At 33.3% G+C, this 20,723-nt stretch overlaps 2 protein-coding genes and 1 pseudogene across 3 annotated transcripts; 1 reads left to right on the forward strand and 2 right to left on the reverse strand.

Moving 5' to 3' along the window:
* Window positions 1-5,753: 5,753 nt before the first annotated feature.
* Window positions 5,754-7,691, forward strand: LOC125817152 (potassium channel AKT3-like). The gene has a single exon (XM_049496713.1). It carries the CDS (start codon window positions 5,853-5,855, stop codon window positions 7,674-7,676), a length of 1,824 nt encoding a protein of 607 aa, XP_049352670.1. The 5' UTR covers window positions 5,754-5,852; the 3' UTR covers window positions 7,677-7,691.
* A 3,367-nt stretch (window positions 7,692-11,058) lies between these two features.
* Window positions 11,059-12,460, reverse strand: LOC125817160 (protein LURP-one-related 5-like; annotated as a pseudogene). Its single transcript, XR_007442278.1, has 2 exons — window positions 12,033-12,460; window positions 11,059-11,561 (listed from the first exon to the last, which is right to left on the reverse strand). The product of XR_007442278.1 is annotated as a protein LURP-one-related 5-like (transcript).
* A 5,629-nt stretch (window positions 12,461-18,089) lies between these two features.
* LOC125817161 (uncharacterized) lies at window positions 18,090-18,872 on the reverse strand. The gene is made up of 2 exons (XM_049496719.1): window positions 18,773-18,872; window positions 18,090-18,526 (listed from the first exon to the last, which is right to left on the reverse strand). Exons 1-2 carry the CDS (start codon window positions 18,870-18,872, stop codon window positions 18,108-18,110), a joined length of 519 nt encoding a protein of 172 aa, XP_049352676.1. The 3' UTR covers window positions 18,090-18,107.
* Window positions 18,873-20,723: the final 1,851 nt, after the last annotated feature.

Below are 20,723 nucleotides of genomic sequence, written 5' to 3' on the forward strand. Positions count from 1 at the left end.
AACTAAACATTCCATTGATGACCTTTTGGAGAATCATTGAGAAAATGTAGCTTAAGTTGAGTCTCTGATCAATAATTTGCCATATTGAGGACAATCACCAACTTAGATCAAACATAGGAAGCAAATGGAAAAGATGAAGACAAAATTTATAATGAAGCTGAAGTCTTAATTTCAAATAGAGAAACAAACAATACAATTGTGAGAAGCTCTGAAGTTGACAAACTATTTATCGAAGGGCTAAAAAAGGAATCCAGTGGTTGATCTTATGGTTGTGTTGAGTTTACAAAGAAAATTAAGGGTTATAGCATAATTGAATCACATGAAAAGGCTAATATAAATGAAATTCCCTGATCATTGTCTAGAAGCCCACGACAACAACTATTCTTGTTTGTCTTTTGTCTTTAATGGTACTTGCTTTTGCTTTCCCCTTCTTCTTTCTGAATACATCACTCTACGCTGTTTGACAACAATCATGGAATCTCTAAGAGTCTTTTCACCCTTTGTCAAGTTGTTGTTTCCAATAACATAGGACTATTCTAAGTCTTTGCTTTCACCACATGTCCTTCCTATGTTTGAAGTATCTGCAGCTTCTTTACCGTGAGCCTCTATTTCAACATAAGAAGTTTTAAACGGTTGGGCTGCAGGATCCAATTCCCAGCAACTAGAGGGAGCATTTGGTGCTTCTTGACCAGTGAGCATATATGAAGGGATCTAGAGAGAGAGGCAAAACATCTCTTCCGTCGAATTATGAAAATATTTGGGGTCCAAATGCTGACAGAACACCAACATGAAGCCAAGTACTTTGAACAATGGATGACCTGTGACACCTAATTCCTTGTCAGTGTAATCGCCAAGCACTTCCACCGAATCAAAGTTGTATATCATATTATTCGGGGTTAGCGCATTCCATTTAGGAGACAAGTGCTTGTTAGAGCCTAAATATCCCTTTTTATGTGGACTATTTGGATACCACCACCAACCCCTTTCATTTACTTGACCTTGTATATGCTTACCCTAGCTTGTATATAATTATCTCGTTGATACATTTGTATATGCTCACCTTAGCTAGTATATCATTATCTATTTATGAGGATGAATCTACACTTTTAGAAGTCTGAGCGGCACGTGTCTCACTATCTCCATAGCACCAATACCTCTTCAAAGGAAGGTCTAGTGTTGAAGTAGCTCAAAATTCTTGTTTAGATTATCATTTTTTCTATCAAGTATCTTAGTTTTAAGTGCTTCTTTCACAAGTATAGGAGCCTCCAAGCAAGGAGTTACATCTCCACGAATACCTCTTTAGTGGCACTTAGGCCGATAAAAAACTAGAAACAACTTTACCACAATACTTGCACTTAATTCTTTCTTTTGATCAGTTTCCACACTATGTTCAAAAGAAGTCAAGAATTAAGTGAAACTATTGTGGTAAAGTAGTTTTTAGTTTTTATCGGCTTAAATACCACTTAGGAGGTATTCCTGGAGATGTAACTCCTTGCTTTGAGGCTCCTATACTTTTCCAAGAAGCACTTAAGGCTAAGATAGGTATTCGATAGGAAAAATGAAAATTTAATCAAGAATCTCGAGCAACTTCAGAGGAACTAGTGCCCTCGAGATGGTGAGACACATGTCACTCAGACTTCTCAAAGTGTAGATTCATCCTCACCCAAACTTGTTTCTCTCTTGGCTTCAATGGTACTTGTTTCTGCTTTCTCCTTCTTTCTGCAGATGTCAATGTTGGTTGTTTGACAAAGTTCAGTTTGCTTTTGTTACTGCAGTCATTTTTTTAGCATAATAAGTTACCAATCTTTAGGATGCATTTGATTTTTAAATATTTGTTAGGTTGTTTTAATTGTTGAGATTATTTAGCCTTTTTTGTATGCATATTTTTCTGCATTATGTTATCAAGTTGGCTATTTAAAGTTCTATTATGCTTAATAAAAATATTGAGAGATATTTCAATCAATTATTTTTGTTGCTCCATTTTTAGAAAACACCAACAATGGTATCAAGAGCTTCATTGATCTTATGGGATCTCAGAAATCTTCCAACGAACTACCATACCATTTTTAACCCGTAAGGGCTACCCATTTTAACCCGTTAGGGTTACTATTTTCAATTCCTGCTTTTTTTCAACAAATTTTTAACCTAAAAATATGACGAGCAACAATCTCTCTTTGAATGCCCCAGAAATTTTCACTGTGAAAACTAACCTTTTTGGTCTGTGAAAATAAAATCATATCTTGAAGCCTATGATATGTGGAAAGTTGTAATGGAAGATATACTCTTATAACCTCTCCCTGCAAATGCTACCATTGCCCAAATTAAATCTCATTCAAATGAAAAACCAAAAAATTCATGCCAAAATGGTGGTAATTCAAAATTCAGTCGTGGATTCAATTTTTTCTAAAATCGTTGCTTGTGAGAAGAAAAAAGAAGCTTGAAACTTTTTTTAAAAAATAATATCAAGGAAGTGAACGAGTCAGACAAAAGCAGATTTTGAATTTGAAAATGGATTATAAATCTCTTAGGATGCAAGAGTGAAACTATTGTTTAAGTACTTTGATAAGATATCTTTGATTGTTAATAAAATGAGGTTGCTTGGCGAGGATTTCAAAGATTACAAAATAGTAGAAAAAATTCCTGTGACAATTCAAGAAAGATTTTGACTCAAGAATTTATTCTCCGGAAGAATTTAAAGATCTCTCTACTATCTCCATTGAAGAACTACTTAGTGCTCTTCAAGCATAAAAGCAAAGAAGAGACTTTAGGCAAGAAAATATTACCGGTGGTTCTTTTTATGAACAAAACAGGAATTTCTTTTTAAAAAAAGGTAGTTATCCTCTTTGCAAATACTGCTTTTGGAAAACACACTTGGAAAAATTTTGTTGGTAGAGACCTTATGCAATATGTTGAAATTGCAAACAAGCCAGTCATGTTACAAAAGATTGCAAGCTTATAAATAATCCTCAAGCACAAAGAGTAGAAGCAGAAATCGAGGAGGAGCTACTTTTTTAAAATTGTAGTATCTAAAGCAAAGGAGTGTTGAGTTTGCTCTTAGTTAATGTAGTCATTTTTTAGCATAGTAAGTTACCTAGCTTAAGGATGATTTTGAATATTAAATATTTGTTAGGTTGTTTTAATTTTTGATATTATTTAGCTTTTTTGAATTTTTGTTATGAACATTTTCTGCATTATGTTATCAAGTTGGCTATTTAAAGCCCTATTATAATTAATAGCAATATTGAGAGATATTTCAATCAATTCTTTTTGCTGCCCCATTTCTAATAAATACTGACAATAATCATGGAATCTCTAGGAGTCTTAAATTATGGAATCAAACATAGGAAGCAAATGGAAAAGATGAAGACAAAATTTATGATGAAGCTGAAGTCTTAATTTCAAATAAAGAGACTAAAAATATTATTGTCAGAAGCTCTGTAGTTGACAAACTATTTATCGAAGAGCTAAACATGGAACCTAGTGGTGGATCTTATGGTTGTGTTGAGATTTCGAAGAAAATTAATGGTTATATCATAACTGAATCACATGTCGTGGCTAATATTAATGAGATCTCCCGACATTGTCTAGAAGTCCTCGGTAGAAACCGAGCTTGTTTCTCTCTTGGCTTCAATGGTACTCGCTTCTACTTTCTCCTTCTTCTTTCCAAATATGTCACTATGGGTTGTTTCACGACAATCATGGAATCTCTAGGAGTCTCTTCACACTTTGTCAAATTGTTGTTTCCAACCACATAGGACATCTGTAAGTCTTTGCTTTCACCACATGTCCTTTCTATGTTTGAAGTATTTGCCATTTTTCCCTGAGCCTATATTTCAACATCTGACATCACTCTAAGAAGTTTTAAAGGTAGAGCTGCAGAATCCAACTCCCAACAACTAGAGGGAGCATTTGGTGCTTCTTGATCAGTGAGCATATATGAAGGGATCTAAAGAGAGAAGCGGAACATCTCTTCCCTCTGATTATGAAAATATTGAGCATTCAAATGCTGACGGAATACCAACATGAAGACAACTACTTTGACTAATGGATGAATTGTGACACCTAATTTTTTCTCAGTGTAGTCACCAAGCATTTCCACTGAATCAAAGTTGTATATCATCTTATTCGGAGTTAGCACATTCAATTTAGGAGACATATTCCTATACAGAGCCCAAACATCCCCTTATATGGGGACAACTTGGATAACACCACCAACTCCTTTCACCCACTTGACCTTGTATACGCTTAGCTTAACTTGTATATAATTATCCTATTGATACATTTGTATATGCTTATCGTAGATTGTATATCATTATCTATTTGTGAGGATAATCTACACTTTTAGAAGTCTGAGCGACATATGTCTCACCATCTCGAGGGCACCAATTCCTCTTCTAAGGAAGATTTGGGTGCTGAAGTTACTCGAAATTCTTGATTAAGTTTTCATTTTTTCTATCAAGTATCTCAACTTTAAGTGCTTCTTTCACAAGTGTAGGAGTCTCCAAGCAAGGAGTCACATCTCCACGAATACCTCCTAAGTGGTACTTAAGTCGATAAAAACTAGAAACAACTTTACCACAATAGTTGCACTTAATTCTCGACTTCTTCTGATCAGTTGCCATACCATGTTGATGAATGTCAATTTTTTTCTGGGGTCATTTCCCACCTTTATATTGAGTGTTCTTCAACTGCCAAACTACAATCCATGAGTTGTTAAAACATCTTTAAACTAGAGAGTACCCATAACTAGAGGTTTCAGAATGAACGTTATGGGTACTCTATAGTTTAAAGAGGTCTTAACAACTCATGGATTGTAGTTTTGTAGTTGAAGAAAATTCAATATAAACGTGGGAAATGACTCAATATAAAATTGATATTCAATAACATGGTGTGGCAGTTGATTAGAAGAAGCTAAAAATTAAGTGCAACTATTGTGGTAAAATTGTTTCTGGTTTTTATCGGTTTAAGCAACACTTAGGAAGTATTCATGGAGATGTAACTCCTTCCTTGGAGGCTTATATACTTGTGAAAGAAGCACTTAGAGTTGAGATACTTGATAAGAAAAATGAAAATTTAATCAAGAATTTCTAGCAACTTCAGCACCAAAACCTTCCTTTGAAGAGGAACTGGTGCCCTCGAGATGGTGAGACACATGCCACTCAGACTTCTCAAAGTGTAGATTCATCCTCACAAGAGATTTCAAAATCATTTAGTTATTGCATTCATTTTTTTGGCATAATAAGTTATCTATCCTTAGGATGAATTATATATGTATTAGTGTTAGCATCTGCAGGATATTAAAGAATATCGATCCTAGCTATTAATTGTAGTTTAGTGTAAGCATCCGCACGATATTAAAGATTAATGATCCTAGTTATTAAATTTTAGTCTAACTTATTGAGCATATTATTTTAATAAAATTTCAACTATTCTTTTATACTAATAATTAAAAAAGTTTTTCTTTTCACCTTTCCATACATCTTTTTTGAGAAAACAAAAATCATGAAAACAGAGGACTTGTATAGTAATTTGTGCGTGTCACAGTCCTACAATGAAAAGGATTGCGCTCGTAATACAGGTTTATAAAAAAGTTTCCAAAAACGTAATGTGTAATATAAATTAGGCTCGTTAATGTAATATAATCTTGATATTTAAATATTAAATAGTCTCTCATCTAAAAAAGTGTAAGTAGAATATAATAAGGAAAGGAAAGACGTGTTATGCCTTCAACAAGTAGTCCTAATCCTTTTCCCATAAGAATAATGACTATCTCTTCTATATAACATAACGTTTAGTTCTCACACAGACAAGAGAGGGTGGCAGAGGCCGGCGTCGAGGTTCGAGTGTATTCAATGGAGGATATAAGCTCTCATTATTGTATTAACAGTGGTATTCTTCCTTCTCTTGGCGGCCATAGTGATAGCAAAATTAGGCTCCGTAACTACATCATCTCCCCTATTAATCCCCGTTACAAGGTTTGGGACGCATTTTTGGTGCTTCTTGTTTTCTACACAGCATGGGCATCACCTTTTCAGATTGGATTTCTAGAAAGACCTCAAGGACTTATTGCCATCTTAGATAACATAGTCAATTTCTTTTTTGCCATTGACATTATCCTCTCATTGTTCTTTGTTGCATATCTTGATAAATCAACTTACACTATGATTGATGACCCAAAGCGCATTGCTTTGAGGTATATAAAATATGGATTTATCTTTGATTTCATATCCACTATCCCTTACGAAGCATTGCCTCGTATTCTTCAATCATATGGATTCTTGAGTATGCTTCGTCTCTGGCGTCTCAGAAGAGTCAGTGCCATGTTTGTCGAATTGGAGAAAAACAATAAGTTGAGTTACTTTGGGATTCGAGTACTCAAGCTTGTATGTGTCACTCTTTTTGCTGTTCATTCTGCTGGCTGCTTCTACTACTTTCTTGCTGCTCGGATTACAGACGTTAGTAAAACATGGCTTTCACTGGGAAATCTTCATGATAGGAGTATCTGGGATCTTTATGTAATGTCTATGTATTGGTCCATTACAACTCTTACAACAACTGGCTATGGGGATTTGCATGCTGTCACTACAGAGGAAATGATATTCACCATGGTTTACATGTTATTCGACCTCGGGCTGACTGCATATCTTATTGGAAACATGACCAACTTGGTTGTCCATGGAACCAATAAGACGCAGAAATTTAGGGATGCTATTCAAGCTGCCTCAAGCTTTGCACAAAGGAATAATCTGCCTGTTCGACTTGAAGAACAGATGCTAGATCACTTGTCTATGATGCACAGAACAGATACGGAAGGTCTGCAGCAGCAAGAAACTCTTGAAACACTACCCAGAGCTATTCGATCTGCCATTTCACATCATCTATTCTATTCACTGGTGGATAAGGCCTACTTATTCCAGGGGGTATCACATGACTTACTTTTTCAACTGATTTCTGAGATGAAGGCAGAGTATTTCCCTCCAAAAGAGGATGTCATTTTGCAAAATGAAGCATCTACAGATCTCTACATCCTTGTAACTGGAGCAGTGGATCTTATATCACACAGGAATGGTATGGATCATGTAGTTGGCGAGTTGACGGCAGGGGATGTTTGTGGAGAAGTTGGTATCCTTTGCTGTAAGCCTCAACTTTTTACTGTTCGAACCAAAAGAATATCCCAACTGCTACGCTTGGATCGCACTTCATTTTTCAACATCGTTAAAGCAAATATAGGAGACAGGACAATAATCATGAACAATCTCCTTCAGCATTTGAAAGAGCAAACAGACCCAATGATGACTACAGTATTAGAAGATATACAACATATCTTCACTCCTGAAGAAACAACATTGGTAGCTAGCGAAAATGGTTCGTCCAACGGCAGATTGAGAAGAAGGGCTAATTTCTTTCAGAATTCACTGATAGGTCCAGAATATTCTTCAACTAAAATTGGAAATTCAAAAATTCCAGGCAGAATAACCATCGGTTGTCTAGAGAAAGCTGATATGCGTAGAAGAGTTGTGCCTCTGCCGGATTCCATACAAGAGCTACTTGATATCGGTGCTGAGAAATTTGGCATCTCTCTCACTGAAGTACTAACTGAAGATGGAGCACTTATTGAGGACATTGCACTGATAAGAGATGGAGATCATCTAGTTCTTGCTACTTCAGAAAATTAAACACAGCTCAATCATACATATTTCAGATTGACCTGTAAATTTTGTATAGTAGATGATAGATCACTAACTAGGCAATGTAATTACCAAACATAGGAATTTGAGTCATTGAGAAGTAATTGGAAGAAAATGTATAGATTTTTACAGATAACAAAGTTTTCTCCTCCATTATATACAATCAGTTTTTTTTTTTAGGCACAGCCAAATATATTTCCATTAAAAAGACCTACAAATAGAATATCAAAGCAGAATTGGTTATTCAAGAGAATTTCCACGAGAAAAAGATCATGGTGTGGCTGAGGGTACAATTTAACATAGTCAGCTTTGCATTATGCTTCAATATATCAACGTTATCCTGTTCTCGTCATATCTCAGACCAGAGAACATACTAATCTAGAAGCTGTTAATGTTGATTTTAGTTGGTCACAACCAGATAGGCTGTTAACATTGATACTGCACTTGGTGTTTTGAAGACTTATTCCATTATGTTAGACAGTATTATTACTCTTCTTTATTTACTCGTACTCTGCTTTAGGGAGCAGGTTTTGTGCATTTTAAAAATTAAAAAAAAACTGAGTTAGCAATTGTTTTTGAGTTCCTGCAAGCTCTTTGTTGCTGCAGTTTTTTGTTATTATTCTATTGTTATGCCAAAACCTTTTATAAGCTAAAGGTTCAGACTAGAATCAAATGCCTACTAATCTAAGTTTATTTCTGTAATTCTCATGGCTACAACCTGATCATTAATAAATTCTAATGCTATGAGGAGTTGAAGACCAAATTGATACGACCAGAAGAACGGGAACAAAGAGTAATTTACTAGCAACAATGGAGCATACAATTTCATTGCTTTCCTTATAACATAGTTTTGCTCTTGCATCAACACTCACAGTTGGGTTATGATTTCGAACGCAAAACCATATATTAGTTATTGGTGCAAGTGTTTTCATCAAAGGTAGAAAAAGTTGGCCTTTCTTGCCATCATATAAGATTTGGTTATGGGCCGAGAGGTTTCACTCCCATTCTTTCGATGCTTTTATCCAACTCACTCGAGTTGCTAATTAACTAAACATGCTTTTGTTTACTTTCAAGAGTTACGACTAAAAGGATCAATATTTTCATACACTAAAGACTATCTCAATTACATGGTATATATGGAGTAAAAGGATCACTTTTCTGTACATTAAGGACTATTTCGATTACTTGGTTAATGAAAGGGTAATTTATCATAGGCTCATAGCTAACCTATGAACAGTCAAATTAGACATGGTTTTTAATCTCACGCAACAGATAAACATGCTTATGTAATGGTTATAGGCAATCTAAAGCAATTACAAGAGTTGTAGAACAACAATTAGTATACTCAGTTATAAGCATCTCACATGGAGAAGTTGAAGAAATAAAATTGTTAATCGATTGAGTTAAATTCAAGTCGTTCTCTTGAGTAATGAAACAAAAACACCTATGTCAGTGGAAATTGTAGGAGAATGAGAAGACAGACCTCCATTGAACTCCGGCGAATTGCCCTCTTTATCTTCCAGAAGCTTCATCGGAACCGCTCTTCACTTTCCCTTTTGTGTTAGGGTTTTCACCACCGTATGAAAGGCGAGAAATAAAAAGTAAGGAGATCGATCCTTGCGATGCTGCTCTCACTCCGGCGACTCTCCGAGCTATCGGAGAAGATGATTGAGAGCAGAGGAGAGAAGGGGTTTGTCTCTTTTTTCAAATCGGGTTTGGGCTTTGAGGCCTAATTTGATTCTCTCTTTTTTCATTTTGGGCCTTTTGGCTTTTACTTTGTTTTCTCTTGCTTTGTATTCCGATTTCCTTTTTTGGGAAAATTATATAAACATGACCCTTAACTTGGGTCAGCGGACAACTATGACCTCCAACTTTGAGTGTGCACAAGTAAACATTTAAACTTGCATAATACACGTAGGACACAAAATTGTCATGTAGACGAATGTGTCTATTTGTTCAATTTTATACAAGTTTAAGTGTTGCAGGGTTTAGTTGTCCACTAAAGTCAAGTTAGGGTCATATTTATGTATTATTTCTTTATTAATATTTCTATAGTTTGAAATAATTACGTATTGTCTTACTAAATTATATGAGATTTCAAATCAAATACACCTAGATACATATATTTTTACTACCAAATATAATAAAAGAGAGAGAGAAGTGAGTGAGAGAGGATAACGAGATAGGACAAATGCGAGCAAGAGAATCAGATACATGTGAATCCACAATTACACTTAACTTTGACCTCATATATCTGAGATACGTGTATCTAGATGCATCAGATACATGTATCTGAAGTCTAAATAATATTGAATTTCGTAATAATGAAAAGTGAAGGAAAGGGAGGTAATTTAGGTACTAAACTAGTGGGATTTTTGTAAGTTACCCTTTGTTTTTTGGAAAACTACCTATTAGACATACATTCATATCATGTATATTACTTCTACCTATACTTTTAAATAATTATTTATCTTACAACTATTAAGAGTTTCTACCATATATTGAGGAAGATACACTTTAAAGATGTATTTTTGCTACCAAATATATTAAAATAGGGAGAGATGCGAGCTATATGAGAATTAGGGAGGCGAGTGAGACAGTCATGTAACTCATATACATGCGAACCACACTAGATACATAAATATGCATGTATCTAGGGTGATTCACATATATCTGAGATACGGAATACATAGGAGAGTAGAGAGTGAGAATGAGGAGGGCGAACGAGATTTGTCTATGTATCTTAGATATATGCAAATGCACTTAGATACAATGTATCTAGAACAAATTACACTTGATTTTGACCACATATATCCGGAGATACATGTATCTGAACATAGCTGGACACACCAAAATCTGGTAAGATTCGTAATATTGCAAACTAGAGTGTGTATCTAAGTAATTAGGTTCTAAACTAGTGGAATTTACGTAAGTTTCCTTTTTTTTTAAAAAAGTTATAAGTGAGTGGGTGATCTATGGGTCTATTTGGATTTCCATATTTTACCCACTTTCTTCATATTTATATGATCTTTTAAAATAGGTTAAAACTTATATTACCCATTTAAAAAATATGAGTGGTCTATTTAGTTACTATGAGTTAAATGAACTCCTTCCACTTATATGGATTGAAATTGTCACCCCTATCTATGTTTTTAAATCACTCTTGTTTGTTAGTTAAACATCAAAAAATAGTTAGTATTATTACCTATTGTATTGGCTGAGTATGTTAATTACTGCTAATTAACTTCCGAATGGGTGGTTAACTAACTAACAAATTGATAATTACTGTTAGAATAAAATGACTCTTTTACCCTTACAGAATATGCCTTAGTCTTCAAATTGCTTTCAACGAACTCCCACAACGATTTTATCAACAAATTGAATTTGATAATTTAGAGATAAAAATCAATTACATTCAGAACAAATAAGGGGAGTGTATGAGTTAGGATACATACGATCCAAAATAATAACAAAAGCCATAAAAATATGAGGTTCAAATCCTGGTTGTACCATCAAGCTAAAAACATCGTCGCTAATCAAAATAGTGGTGTGAGTAGTCGCGTTAGCTATTTTTCGCGATATATTTGCTACAATATGACCATCTGAATTTGTGATGTTGCAATTTCGCCTACGAAAAGAACCCTCCACTCTGTAATTTGGCTTCCACTGCCTCTTTTTCATGTCCATGACATTATTATTATTATTCTCTCCCGCAGCAAATACTTGAGCTTGGCATGACGAAGTCGTCATGCTTGCTCCCATCATCGCGAACAAAGATGATGGAGGTCTTCTCATTACGAATAAAGGAGTGGATCCGTCATCATCTTCTCCTCCGCTATATCCATTCCATTCATATTGTAATTGTGCGTTCATCTGTTATATATATATAATTCTTAAATTGATTAATGCTTGAATATCAATACTCATTTGAATTTACCAGTAATTTTCATTTAGATACTTGAACTATAGTTTGTTCTAGTTTAGCACCTGAATATATAGTCATGTATATATTCCAGTTAGTCACACAAAATATGACACTTTCTTTAATATACACATCAACATCAATTGAAATATGTTTGATTTACAGTTTACTGCGGCTAACACGTATAATCAAAGGAAGTGATATATTATACATAGTAATGAACACTTGAGAACACTGTAGAAATTTTAGCAAAAATTTGAATCAGAAGTATCTAGTATCTAATATGAATCATGTATTTAAGAAGTGCTTAAGAAGAACATGTCATAATCTTGAGTGTCTAAATGAAATTGACTAACAAGTTAAAAGGGCTATCGATGTATTCAGTCTTGATTTATAACAAGAAATGAAGATGAAGCACGTACCTGTGGTCTCAATGTTAAGAGAGGTTTACCCTGTGCGTCCATGAGTACTAGTCCGCCGGATCGGCTGCCCCGGCTAGCGATGGCCCGATTCTTCCTTCGGGTATAGTTGTCAACCCGAAAAACTAACCTCCCTTGCTTATTGAACACCGTGAATCCATCCGTACCTTGAAAACTCATACTCGATTTCTTCCAAACCGTGAAGATAGACGGGGAATTAACCTGTGGTCTACTTGTTATTACACGAGCTAGACGAGGAAGAGGAGGAGGAGGAAGACGATTATTATTATTATATTCGCGATCATCGTCTTTGTTATAAACAAGACGTTTGCATCCCAAATTTTTAGGATGATATGATGGATGAATTTTTGACATGTATGCAAGTAAGATGGTTGTAGTATACTTGCCCTTGTTGATCTCTTAATAAACATAATTAGATTAGAACAAGATTATTATAATTATTACTCCTATTTTATAATATGATTAATATATATAATCTCCCTATTTAATTTTTGATCTAAACATAGTGGAAGATGACGAGTCTTTGTCGCGTTCGAATGTGTTATAAACTTAGTACGCAAAATATTAATTAACTATTCTAATTAAGAATTTGGAAGATTATTGGCCATGCTACAAGAATTAATGTATTTATGTGGAAAGAGATACCTATATTATACTCCCTCCATTTCTAAAAGAATGATCTAGTTTGACTTGACACGAAGTTCAATAAAATAAAGAAGACTTTTGAATCTTGTGGTCCTAAATTAAAGTTACGTCAAATGTACAAAATTGTCCTTTAATCTTGTGACCTTAAACATGTCACGTGAAAAGCTAAAATTAAAATGTTACCAAAAAAGAAAGAAGTCATTTTTTTTTTAACTGACTAAAAATAAAATGAGGTCATTCTTTAGCAACTAATTTATGTTTGTTTAATTAGTAATAAGAAATTATTAGTGGATGGTATTAAGTCAAGTGGCTATTAACAATGTTAAATATCAGGATCAAATTGAGGTAGGGCCAGCTGGCCTTATGTCCACTTCCATTATTCCTAGTTACATAAAATAATAATAATATTATAGGTATAGATCTCTCTAAAGTTTATATTAATAAACTAATTATGATTAATGGTATAGGTTAGTTGCCCACTGGAAGAGTAATCCCCCTATATATTTTGGTCGAAAAAATAGGAAGGAAAGAAAGAAGAACACAAAAAATTAACCTTGAGCATATAATTAAGCGCATCCAGAGGAATCTTAGTTGGTTGGTAATCTGAATTCTCGCTTTATTGGTGAGGATTCAATTCCCATGTTGTAATCCACTCCCACATTTCCGCTTCCCCACCTCAAATTTTTAAAGAAAAAAAAAACACATCTAATTCTTGGTTTCTCGATGTTGGCTTCCTAATTATATTATTCACGTTCTAGATATGTAAGGGTGTTGAAAATTTGGTTCTTATAGAATGTGTGGTATGTTTATATGATTTGGTGGTCTCCACCTTTCAAGTTAGTTATTACAATTGAGTTAAATCTTAGATTCAATTCTTAACATAATATAAGAATAAATAGAGATCTTAACATTGAATATTACTTACTGCCTCCCATTATTAAAGAAAATCTACACGTATTTTGGCCCATAAAAAATCAAAATCACCCGTAAAAAACGTAGGAAGAATATATCTAATAAAATAAATAAGAGTATATTCATGCTTACCCACTTCAACAAATATTACTTTTTTCTTGAGTGGAGTACACATAAAAAAAAAATGAATCAATAATATTTTTTGTTGATTTTCCATTCGGGGAGTTTGCATTGGAGCCTCGACTAAATTAGAATTGCGTACTACATGGTTCATGTGGGGTAACGCTCCCAACAAGATATTCTCCTTAATTATCCAAGGTTCGAATCAGAGAACTCTGATTAAATGTGAAATAATCTCATCATTGCACCACAACTTATATTGGTAGAATTGAATATATATATATATATATATATATATATATATATATCAATGACTTATATCAAATATTAGACCGACGAGAAGAAATATTGGACTTGATCTCAGCAAAAGGCCAGAAAAGCAATATGCATCGCCTAAGTTGCTTGGACTCTTCATTTTTGGTGCCGCACATGTATCGACACGATATGGATGTGGGCGTGGGTATGAGATCCGTATCTGAATTGGTCAACCTATTTTGGGTACTTTGACCAAAATTGATGGGGGAAAGTCTTGACAATTTTAATGATTTCATAATCAATACAAAAGAGCTAAGGTGAAATTGAAGGAAATGAAATACATTTTATATAGAAATTTCTATGCCGCTCCTTTTCCTTTGATCTCCTTTTCGGATTCTCCTCAACTTCTCTACACAATATCTCATAATTTAGGTTTTATAACTCTATGTTTAGATATTTTAATTATATTTAGGCGAATCCCCGCATTAATATCCGTACATGAATCTATATCTCCGAATCTTTAAAACTAAATCACGAAGGATCCAATATATAGATTCGCACCCGTATCGACACCCGCACTCGAGTCTGAGGCATGGCAACCTTAATTACCAGCCAATTATTACAATTACAACCACCCTGAAGTCTATGTGCTTATATAGGGTCCTGCTTTCTTATTGGACCAACTCCAATTTGGATTTTACTATTTAATTACCTAATACAGCTTACGCATTTTCCATACTAAAAGCCAAGTTTCTACGAAAAACAAAGAAAATTCTAAAATCGAAATGCTTGAAAGTAGTCACACCTAGCAAGAATATTTCTCTCATCGTTAAGGACGAGAGAAAGTTGCTCGGATGGTAAACATTTCTCACTATTTTCAAATCTAAAGTTATAAGTTCGAGTTATCAAAGGAGTAAAGGGAGGGAGTAAAAAGTAAAATAATTGTTAAAAGTAAATTAAATTGCATTAATTGAATATTTTAAAATTAAAATTAAAATATTAAAAAATTATACAAAAGTATTATAAATTACAATCTTCTCATGTCAATATAGTAAATTTTTTTCTTATAAATTTAATAGTCAAAATTTTTGTAATTTAAATCTCAAGTGAATAAACAAAATATCATATAATTTAGAACAAAAGAAGTAAATATCGAACGATATGTTTATGAATATCTAAGTCCAATGTTTTGACGTTAGTCCTGGTAATTATACATGATTCATGATCATTCTCTTCTTAATTAGCTATATCAAGGTTTTTTTTAGTATTTCATTCAGTGTTCGATATCTATATTGAAATTCAATTAATTTAGATTCACGTTTGATAAGACTTCATTCAGAGGGTAACACTTTATAAAAAGAATTTCATACTCATATTTCAAACTCAAAACCTCTGATTAAGGAAGGAGCAACCTAATCGCATCACATTAGGTATATCAAGGTTAATGCTTTACTCTTGGTCTTGTGTACCGCTTGCGCATTTGTTGTTGTTTCTTATTTGTCTTTACTGAAGGTGGATTCCTCATAAAGTAATAAATTACCACTAGGGCGGCTTAACAAACATGAAGATGTGAAACTAAATCTTAAAAAACTAGATATCCAAATTATGTGACATAATTGAAATTTAGAAAATTATTTTTTTAAAATTATTGTTTTGAAATATTTTTAGTTTTTATTTATCATAATTTATAATATTTTTATATTATTTTTAAATAATATATATTACTTCATGTGTTTTAATTTATGTGGCACTAGAGGTGTCAAAATGGGTTTGGCCCGTTAAGTCAGCTCAATCCAACCCTTAAAATAAGTAGTGTTGAACCTAATTTTTGCCCATTTAGGAACAAGGCTTTTTAGCTCAGCCTTATTTGGCCCGCTAGCCTCATATGCTCAACCCGCGAGCCTTAGAGCCCAACCCGTGGGTTAAAAATATTTATTATACATATTTTAGTAGTCTTTACTTGTAAAGATTTTATCAAAATATATTTAAAAATTATGAAATCAAGTGCAACTCATTTGCATATCTCTTACATTTTACGGCCATTAGCCCACTAACATCAAGTCTACTTTTATTTTTAAATTTTCCATTTCCTCTTTGTTGTTTTGTTTATGAAAAAAGTGATCATGTAATATTTTTTGCTCGGATGAATCTTACGGTGATGTATCTTGACTATTATGTATTTTTGTAAGTATTCATTGAAGTGTGTAATTCATAAATGAATTTTTGTATGTATTGATTAGATATCAATGTTCGATACTCTTAGATAATCTTTCTAAGACACCAATGTTGTTCATTTTTTGGTTGAAGGGTCGACCCGTCCTAACCTGTGGCCCGCTTAGGGCTGGGTTGTGCTACTATTTTATAGGTCCTTTAACTAAAAGGGTCAGCTAGTCCTAACCCATTTAACTCTCTAGCCCGTTAGAGTTGGATTTGGTTGGGTCAACCCATTTTGACAGCTCTACGTGGCACTGATAGGATTTTAAGAGTCCATCAAATTTAAGTTGCTAATTATTGTGATTTTCATGTCATTTTTCAAATAATATATGTTACTTGCTCTATCCTAATTTATGTTGCATCAATAGAATTTCGAGAGTCAATCAAATTTTTTATGACTATTAAAATTTAAACATTTTAAGTTATTGATTATTGTGATTTATAGGATTTTTTAAAGACTTTTAAATATTCAAAAAGGCTAAAAAGAAAAAAAATTATAACAAAAAATATTAAAATTACATAAATACCTTTGACTAGAAACACGCATGTCGATTGAGAGATGCGCTTCTACACTTTTCTATAGAGTAGTAAAGTAAACTAATATCTTTAGTTTTTCTTTAAAGATATTTAAATATTCAAAAAGGCTAAAACAAAAAAATATTATAACAAAAAATATAAAAAAAATATAAATATCTTTGACTAAAAACATATATGTCGATCAAAAGATGCTGCTTCTACACTTCTCTATATAGTAGTAAAGGAAAGTAATATCTTTAGTTTTTTTTTTTTTTTGGTAAAGAAAGAATTTTTACCGAAAGTGAATAGTTATATGACAATATGTTTCTAGTCAAAGGTATTTATACACTTTTATATAACTTAAGACTCCTTTTTGTAAGTCAGTAGGACATCGTAGTAGGATGTACTTAAAGGACTCCTTGTAATATTCAATTTATTCTATTTATGTAAATTTCAAGAAATTTGTATTATTTCTGTTACCTGCTTTAAATAAAGTCTAGGATTTCCTACTACGATGTCCCAATGACTTACACTTTGCACAGGGATGTCATTTTAAAATTTGTAGTCTGAAAACACTTATTGATCATTTGAATAACTAGAAATTACTTCATATATTTTTTAAGGGTAAAAAGAGAATTATTAAATTTAAATGCTTTTGGTTATAAAAATGTGATATTCTTTTTGAAACTGACTAAAAAATAAAGTATATTACTTAAATTGAGATAGAGGAAGTATACCATAGTAGAGCGGGCATGGTTAGTCATCTATTTACCGTGGAATTCTTGTGGAACGTGTGTGTTGTGAACCAAGCTGACCCTGTAAGGGCCTATGAGCTAAAATGGATGAATGAGACTGATTCAGTTCTAACTATTGAGTCGAGTAAAATATTAAAGAGTTTTATTTGGATCCAGACTCAATTACCATTTGTTAAAAAGGACTAGGAGTTTGAAAGAACCGTTATGCAAATTGTTATGGAGTATTTGTATTTCCTCATCCTTTTTCTTTGAGTTCTACTTCTCATCCTTTTCTTCTATCTGTGTTCTTCAATTTCCCTTTTAGTTCTTAAATTCCTTTTGTAATTCTAATTACGAGTTAGTGCATTATGTTTATCGGTTATTTGAGTTAAATTTGTGTTGATCTAGTAATTGAGTTTGTTTCAATGTGGGATGAAAGTAAGGAGGGTATTGGTAGCTAGCCGGGGAGGATCTAAAAGCTCGTTTACGCGTTCATCGTGAACCCAACAATTTTGTGTATATAGATATATATATATATATATTAAGAAATCAACAAAATATTATAAATATTTGACACTGAATCCAATCACAATCATAGTATTAACTTGAGATCGTTGAAGAAATTCATAAATTTCAAATGCTGAATACGTCTGGTTAAGGCTTAGAGCAGAGGAGTAGCACAAGAGGTACAATTACAAGTCTTAGGTACAAAAGCACAAACTCCGTAAGGCTTATTAGGGAGTTGACAGTCTATAAGAAAGCAACAAGGCAAGCTTGTACAGTTGCTGGGCTCTGTCTCTGCCTCTGCCTCTGCCTCCATCTCTGCCGCGGACACACAACACTCGCAAGCCAGACACAGCTGAAAAGGCTGCTGTTGTTGAGACCATAACCACGTCTTAGAGTTGTTATAATTACCAGCTCCTAATTCCATTTCTAGCTCCTGAGTTGCTGTTACTAGTCTGTATTCTGTATCGCGATGCAGGGGCTCTAATCGTTTCCTTGTGGATACTGATAATGATGTCTCATCTTGCTTCAAATCATCTTTATTAGACTCAATACCAGGATTAGTCACATGAGAGCCTGAACAATGTCGTTACAAATGAATTACCAATATACATGTTCAGTAATATCAGGTCAATCAAAGGATATGTAAAACTAAACGTCTCTTTTGATACATTTTACGTATCTTTAGTTTAAGATGCAGAAGATTTAAAAATATTCTTTACTTTTCTAAACCTCGTCCAAGTCAAAATCAGACAAACAAATTGAAACAGACAGAGCTTAAATATAGCTTTGCAACTAAACTACTATCAAAGAGTTAGTTACCTCTAGCTGAAACCATCATAACCAAACAATAGAACAAGATAACAAGAATTACTCGCAGTGATGATAGTTTTACAAAATTTTGAGCAAACGATTTCTGCATGATTCCTGATAGTACGAGTAGAGGAGCAACCACATCAACTGCAGACCAAAAGATAAGAGTAGTACTTGTAAGTTGTATCAATTGTTCCAAAAATTTTGCGAGTTGTAAGAGCAATAAAAAAGCTTATTGGTAAAGTGGTTGATCAAGGAATATATTCTAACTTTGATTGAACTCCATTCTCCATCTACATCTATGACAGTTGGAAAATTCTCTATCACAAATAGAACAAATTTAAACACTTTTATTGATTCCTACAGAATAAACTAAACACTATATCTTAGAAAAATGTTCTGCCTTATCTCCTCTGTTTCTATCTGTTGGAAATAATTATTGGATCGGGTCCACTCATAAGGGACACTAATTAAGCCCATTAACCTTATCCCTTGTGAAGTTATTGGTTTACTGATAATGATCTATTAGTTTAGCGTAATGGTTTAGATTTTTTTATTATCGAATTATCGATTTTTAACGGTTTGACATTTTTTCTTAACGGACAGGTTAGCTGATAACTCGTAGTAAATTAAATAATTATATTTATACCATATGGTATATAAAGTCATTGACTTAAAGTTTAGTTTCTTACCTTTATTTTTGGTTGTCTCAACCTCTCAATTATTCTACAATGTGACAGTGTTTGCTTTTGAACAAGATATATTCTTGTTTCCTAAGTGAATTTCAATGATTTATTTTTTGTGTTAAATCTCAACGGTTAAACCAATAACTGAATCGATAACCGATAATCCAATCAATAACGATAGATAACCGATAATCCAATATCTTAGTGGTTCTATAACAGTTTATCTTGTTTATAAACTGATAACCGATATATCAGATCAATAGACTTCATAAATGAACAGAACCAACCGGTACACAGTCCTTTTATAAGGTAATAATGATACCATGAAGTCTATTTTGACCAGGAAAATAATGAAATTATGAAGTCGATTTATATTGGACAATGATAATGTTGGTAGCATTTTGTGGAAACAATTTTTAACTAACCTATACATACATTGGGATTAAAAATATAAAAGGGAGGATGTTGGAAAATGGTACACTTAATGCAGAATTTTCAGTCAAAACAAAATTTAGTGTAATGATTTTTGGATGTGATTTCTGTCGAGCAGTGGCGGACCTAGGATTTTCGTTCAGGGGGTTCGAAAAATAAAAGTATAAACGTGTAAATAAGTCAACAGATTTTTTTTTCAAGGAAGTATTAGTATATAGTTTATAGGTACAATAAGTTATTTTTGTTACAAGAAATTCGAAACTAACATAAGTGATTACAGTGAAACAAAAAGTTAGCCCTTTAAAATATGTCAAATCAACAATAGAATATTATGGGAGATGATTTTAATATTTGAGTTTTGAGTGTTGGAGAAGAACAAGAAAGTGATTTAGGGATTTGGAAAGTGAAAAAGTTATTAGCATTTAGGAATGGGAGTATGGGACCCTTGAATTTTTTGGGTTTAACATCACATTTTAGCACTTTTTATTTAAAAAAAAACTAAAAAAAACATGAAAATCGGAACTGGAACTAAAATAATAAAAAAAACTTAAAGTAAAAAACTAAAAAAAAAGAACGCTAACCCAGGGATTCGATCCCTGGACGTCAGGCTTAATATTGAAGGGAGCTGCCGCTGGGCTATCTCCTTCACCTTGTCATTGAGGGGGTTCAAAATATATATATCCACATAAATCCAGAAAATTCACCTTATATATACAGTGTAGTTTTTTATCGAGGGGGTTCGGGTGAACCCCTGGACAACACGTGGGTCCGCCCCTGCTGTCGAGTACTACTGACAGTTCTAAAATTGGTTAGAGTCTACGCTAACATATTTAGAGGGTAAG

Source organism: Solanum verrucosum, unplaced genomic scaffold (genome assembly GCF_900185275.1).
Source record: "Solanum verrucosum unplaced genomic scaffold, falcon-dt-bn FXZP01000094.1, whole genome shotgun sequence".
NCBI classification, from domain to species: Eukaryota; Viridiplantae; Streptophyta; class Magnoliopsida; order Solanales; family Solanaceae; genus Solanum; species Solanum verrucosum.

Excerpts from the sequence above, each read along its gene's own strand:
- LOC125817152 (XM_049496713.1), top strand. The coding sequence starts at position 5,853 with ATGGAGGATATAAGCTCTCATTATTGTATTAACAGTGGTATTCTTCCT.
- LOC125817161 (XM_049496719.1), bottom strand. The coding sequence starts at position 18,872 with ATGCAGAAATCGTTTGCTCAAAATTTTGTAAAACTATCATCACTGCGA. Across the intron at positions 18,527-18,772 it reads TATGATGGTTTCAGCTAGAG|GCTCTCATGTGACTAATCCT; the intron begins GTAACTAACTCT and ends GACATTGTTCAG.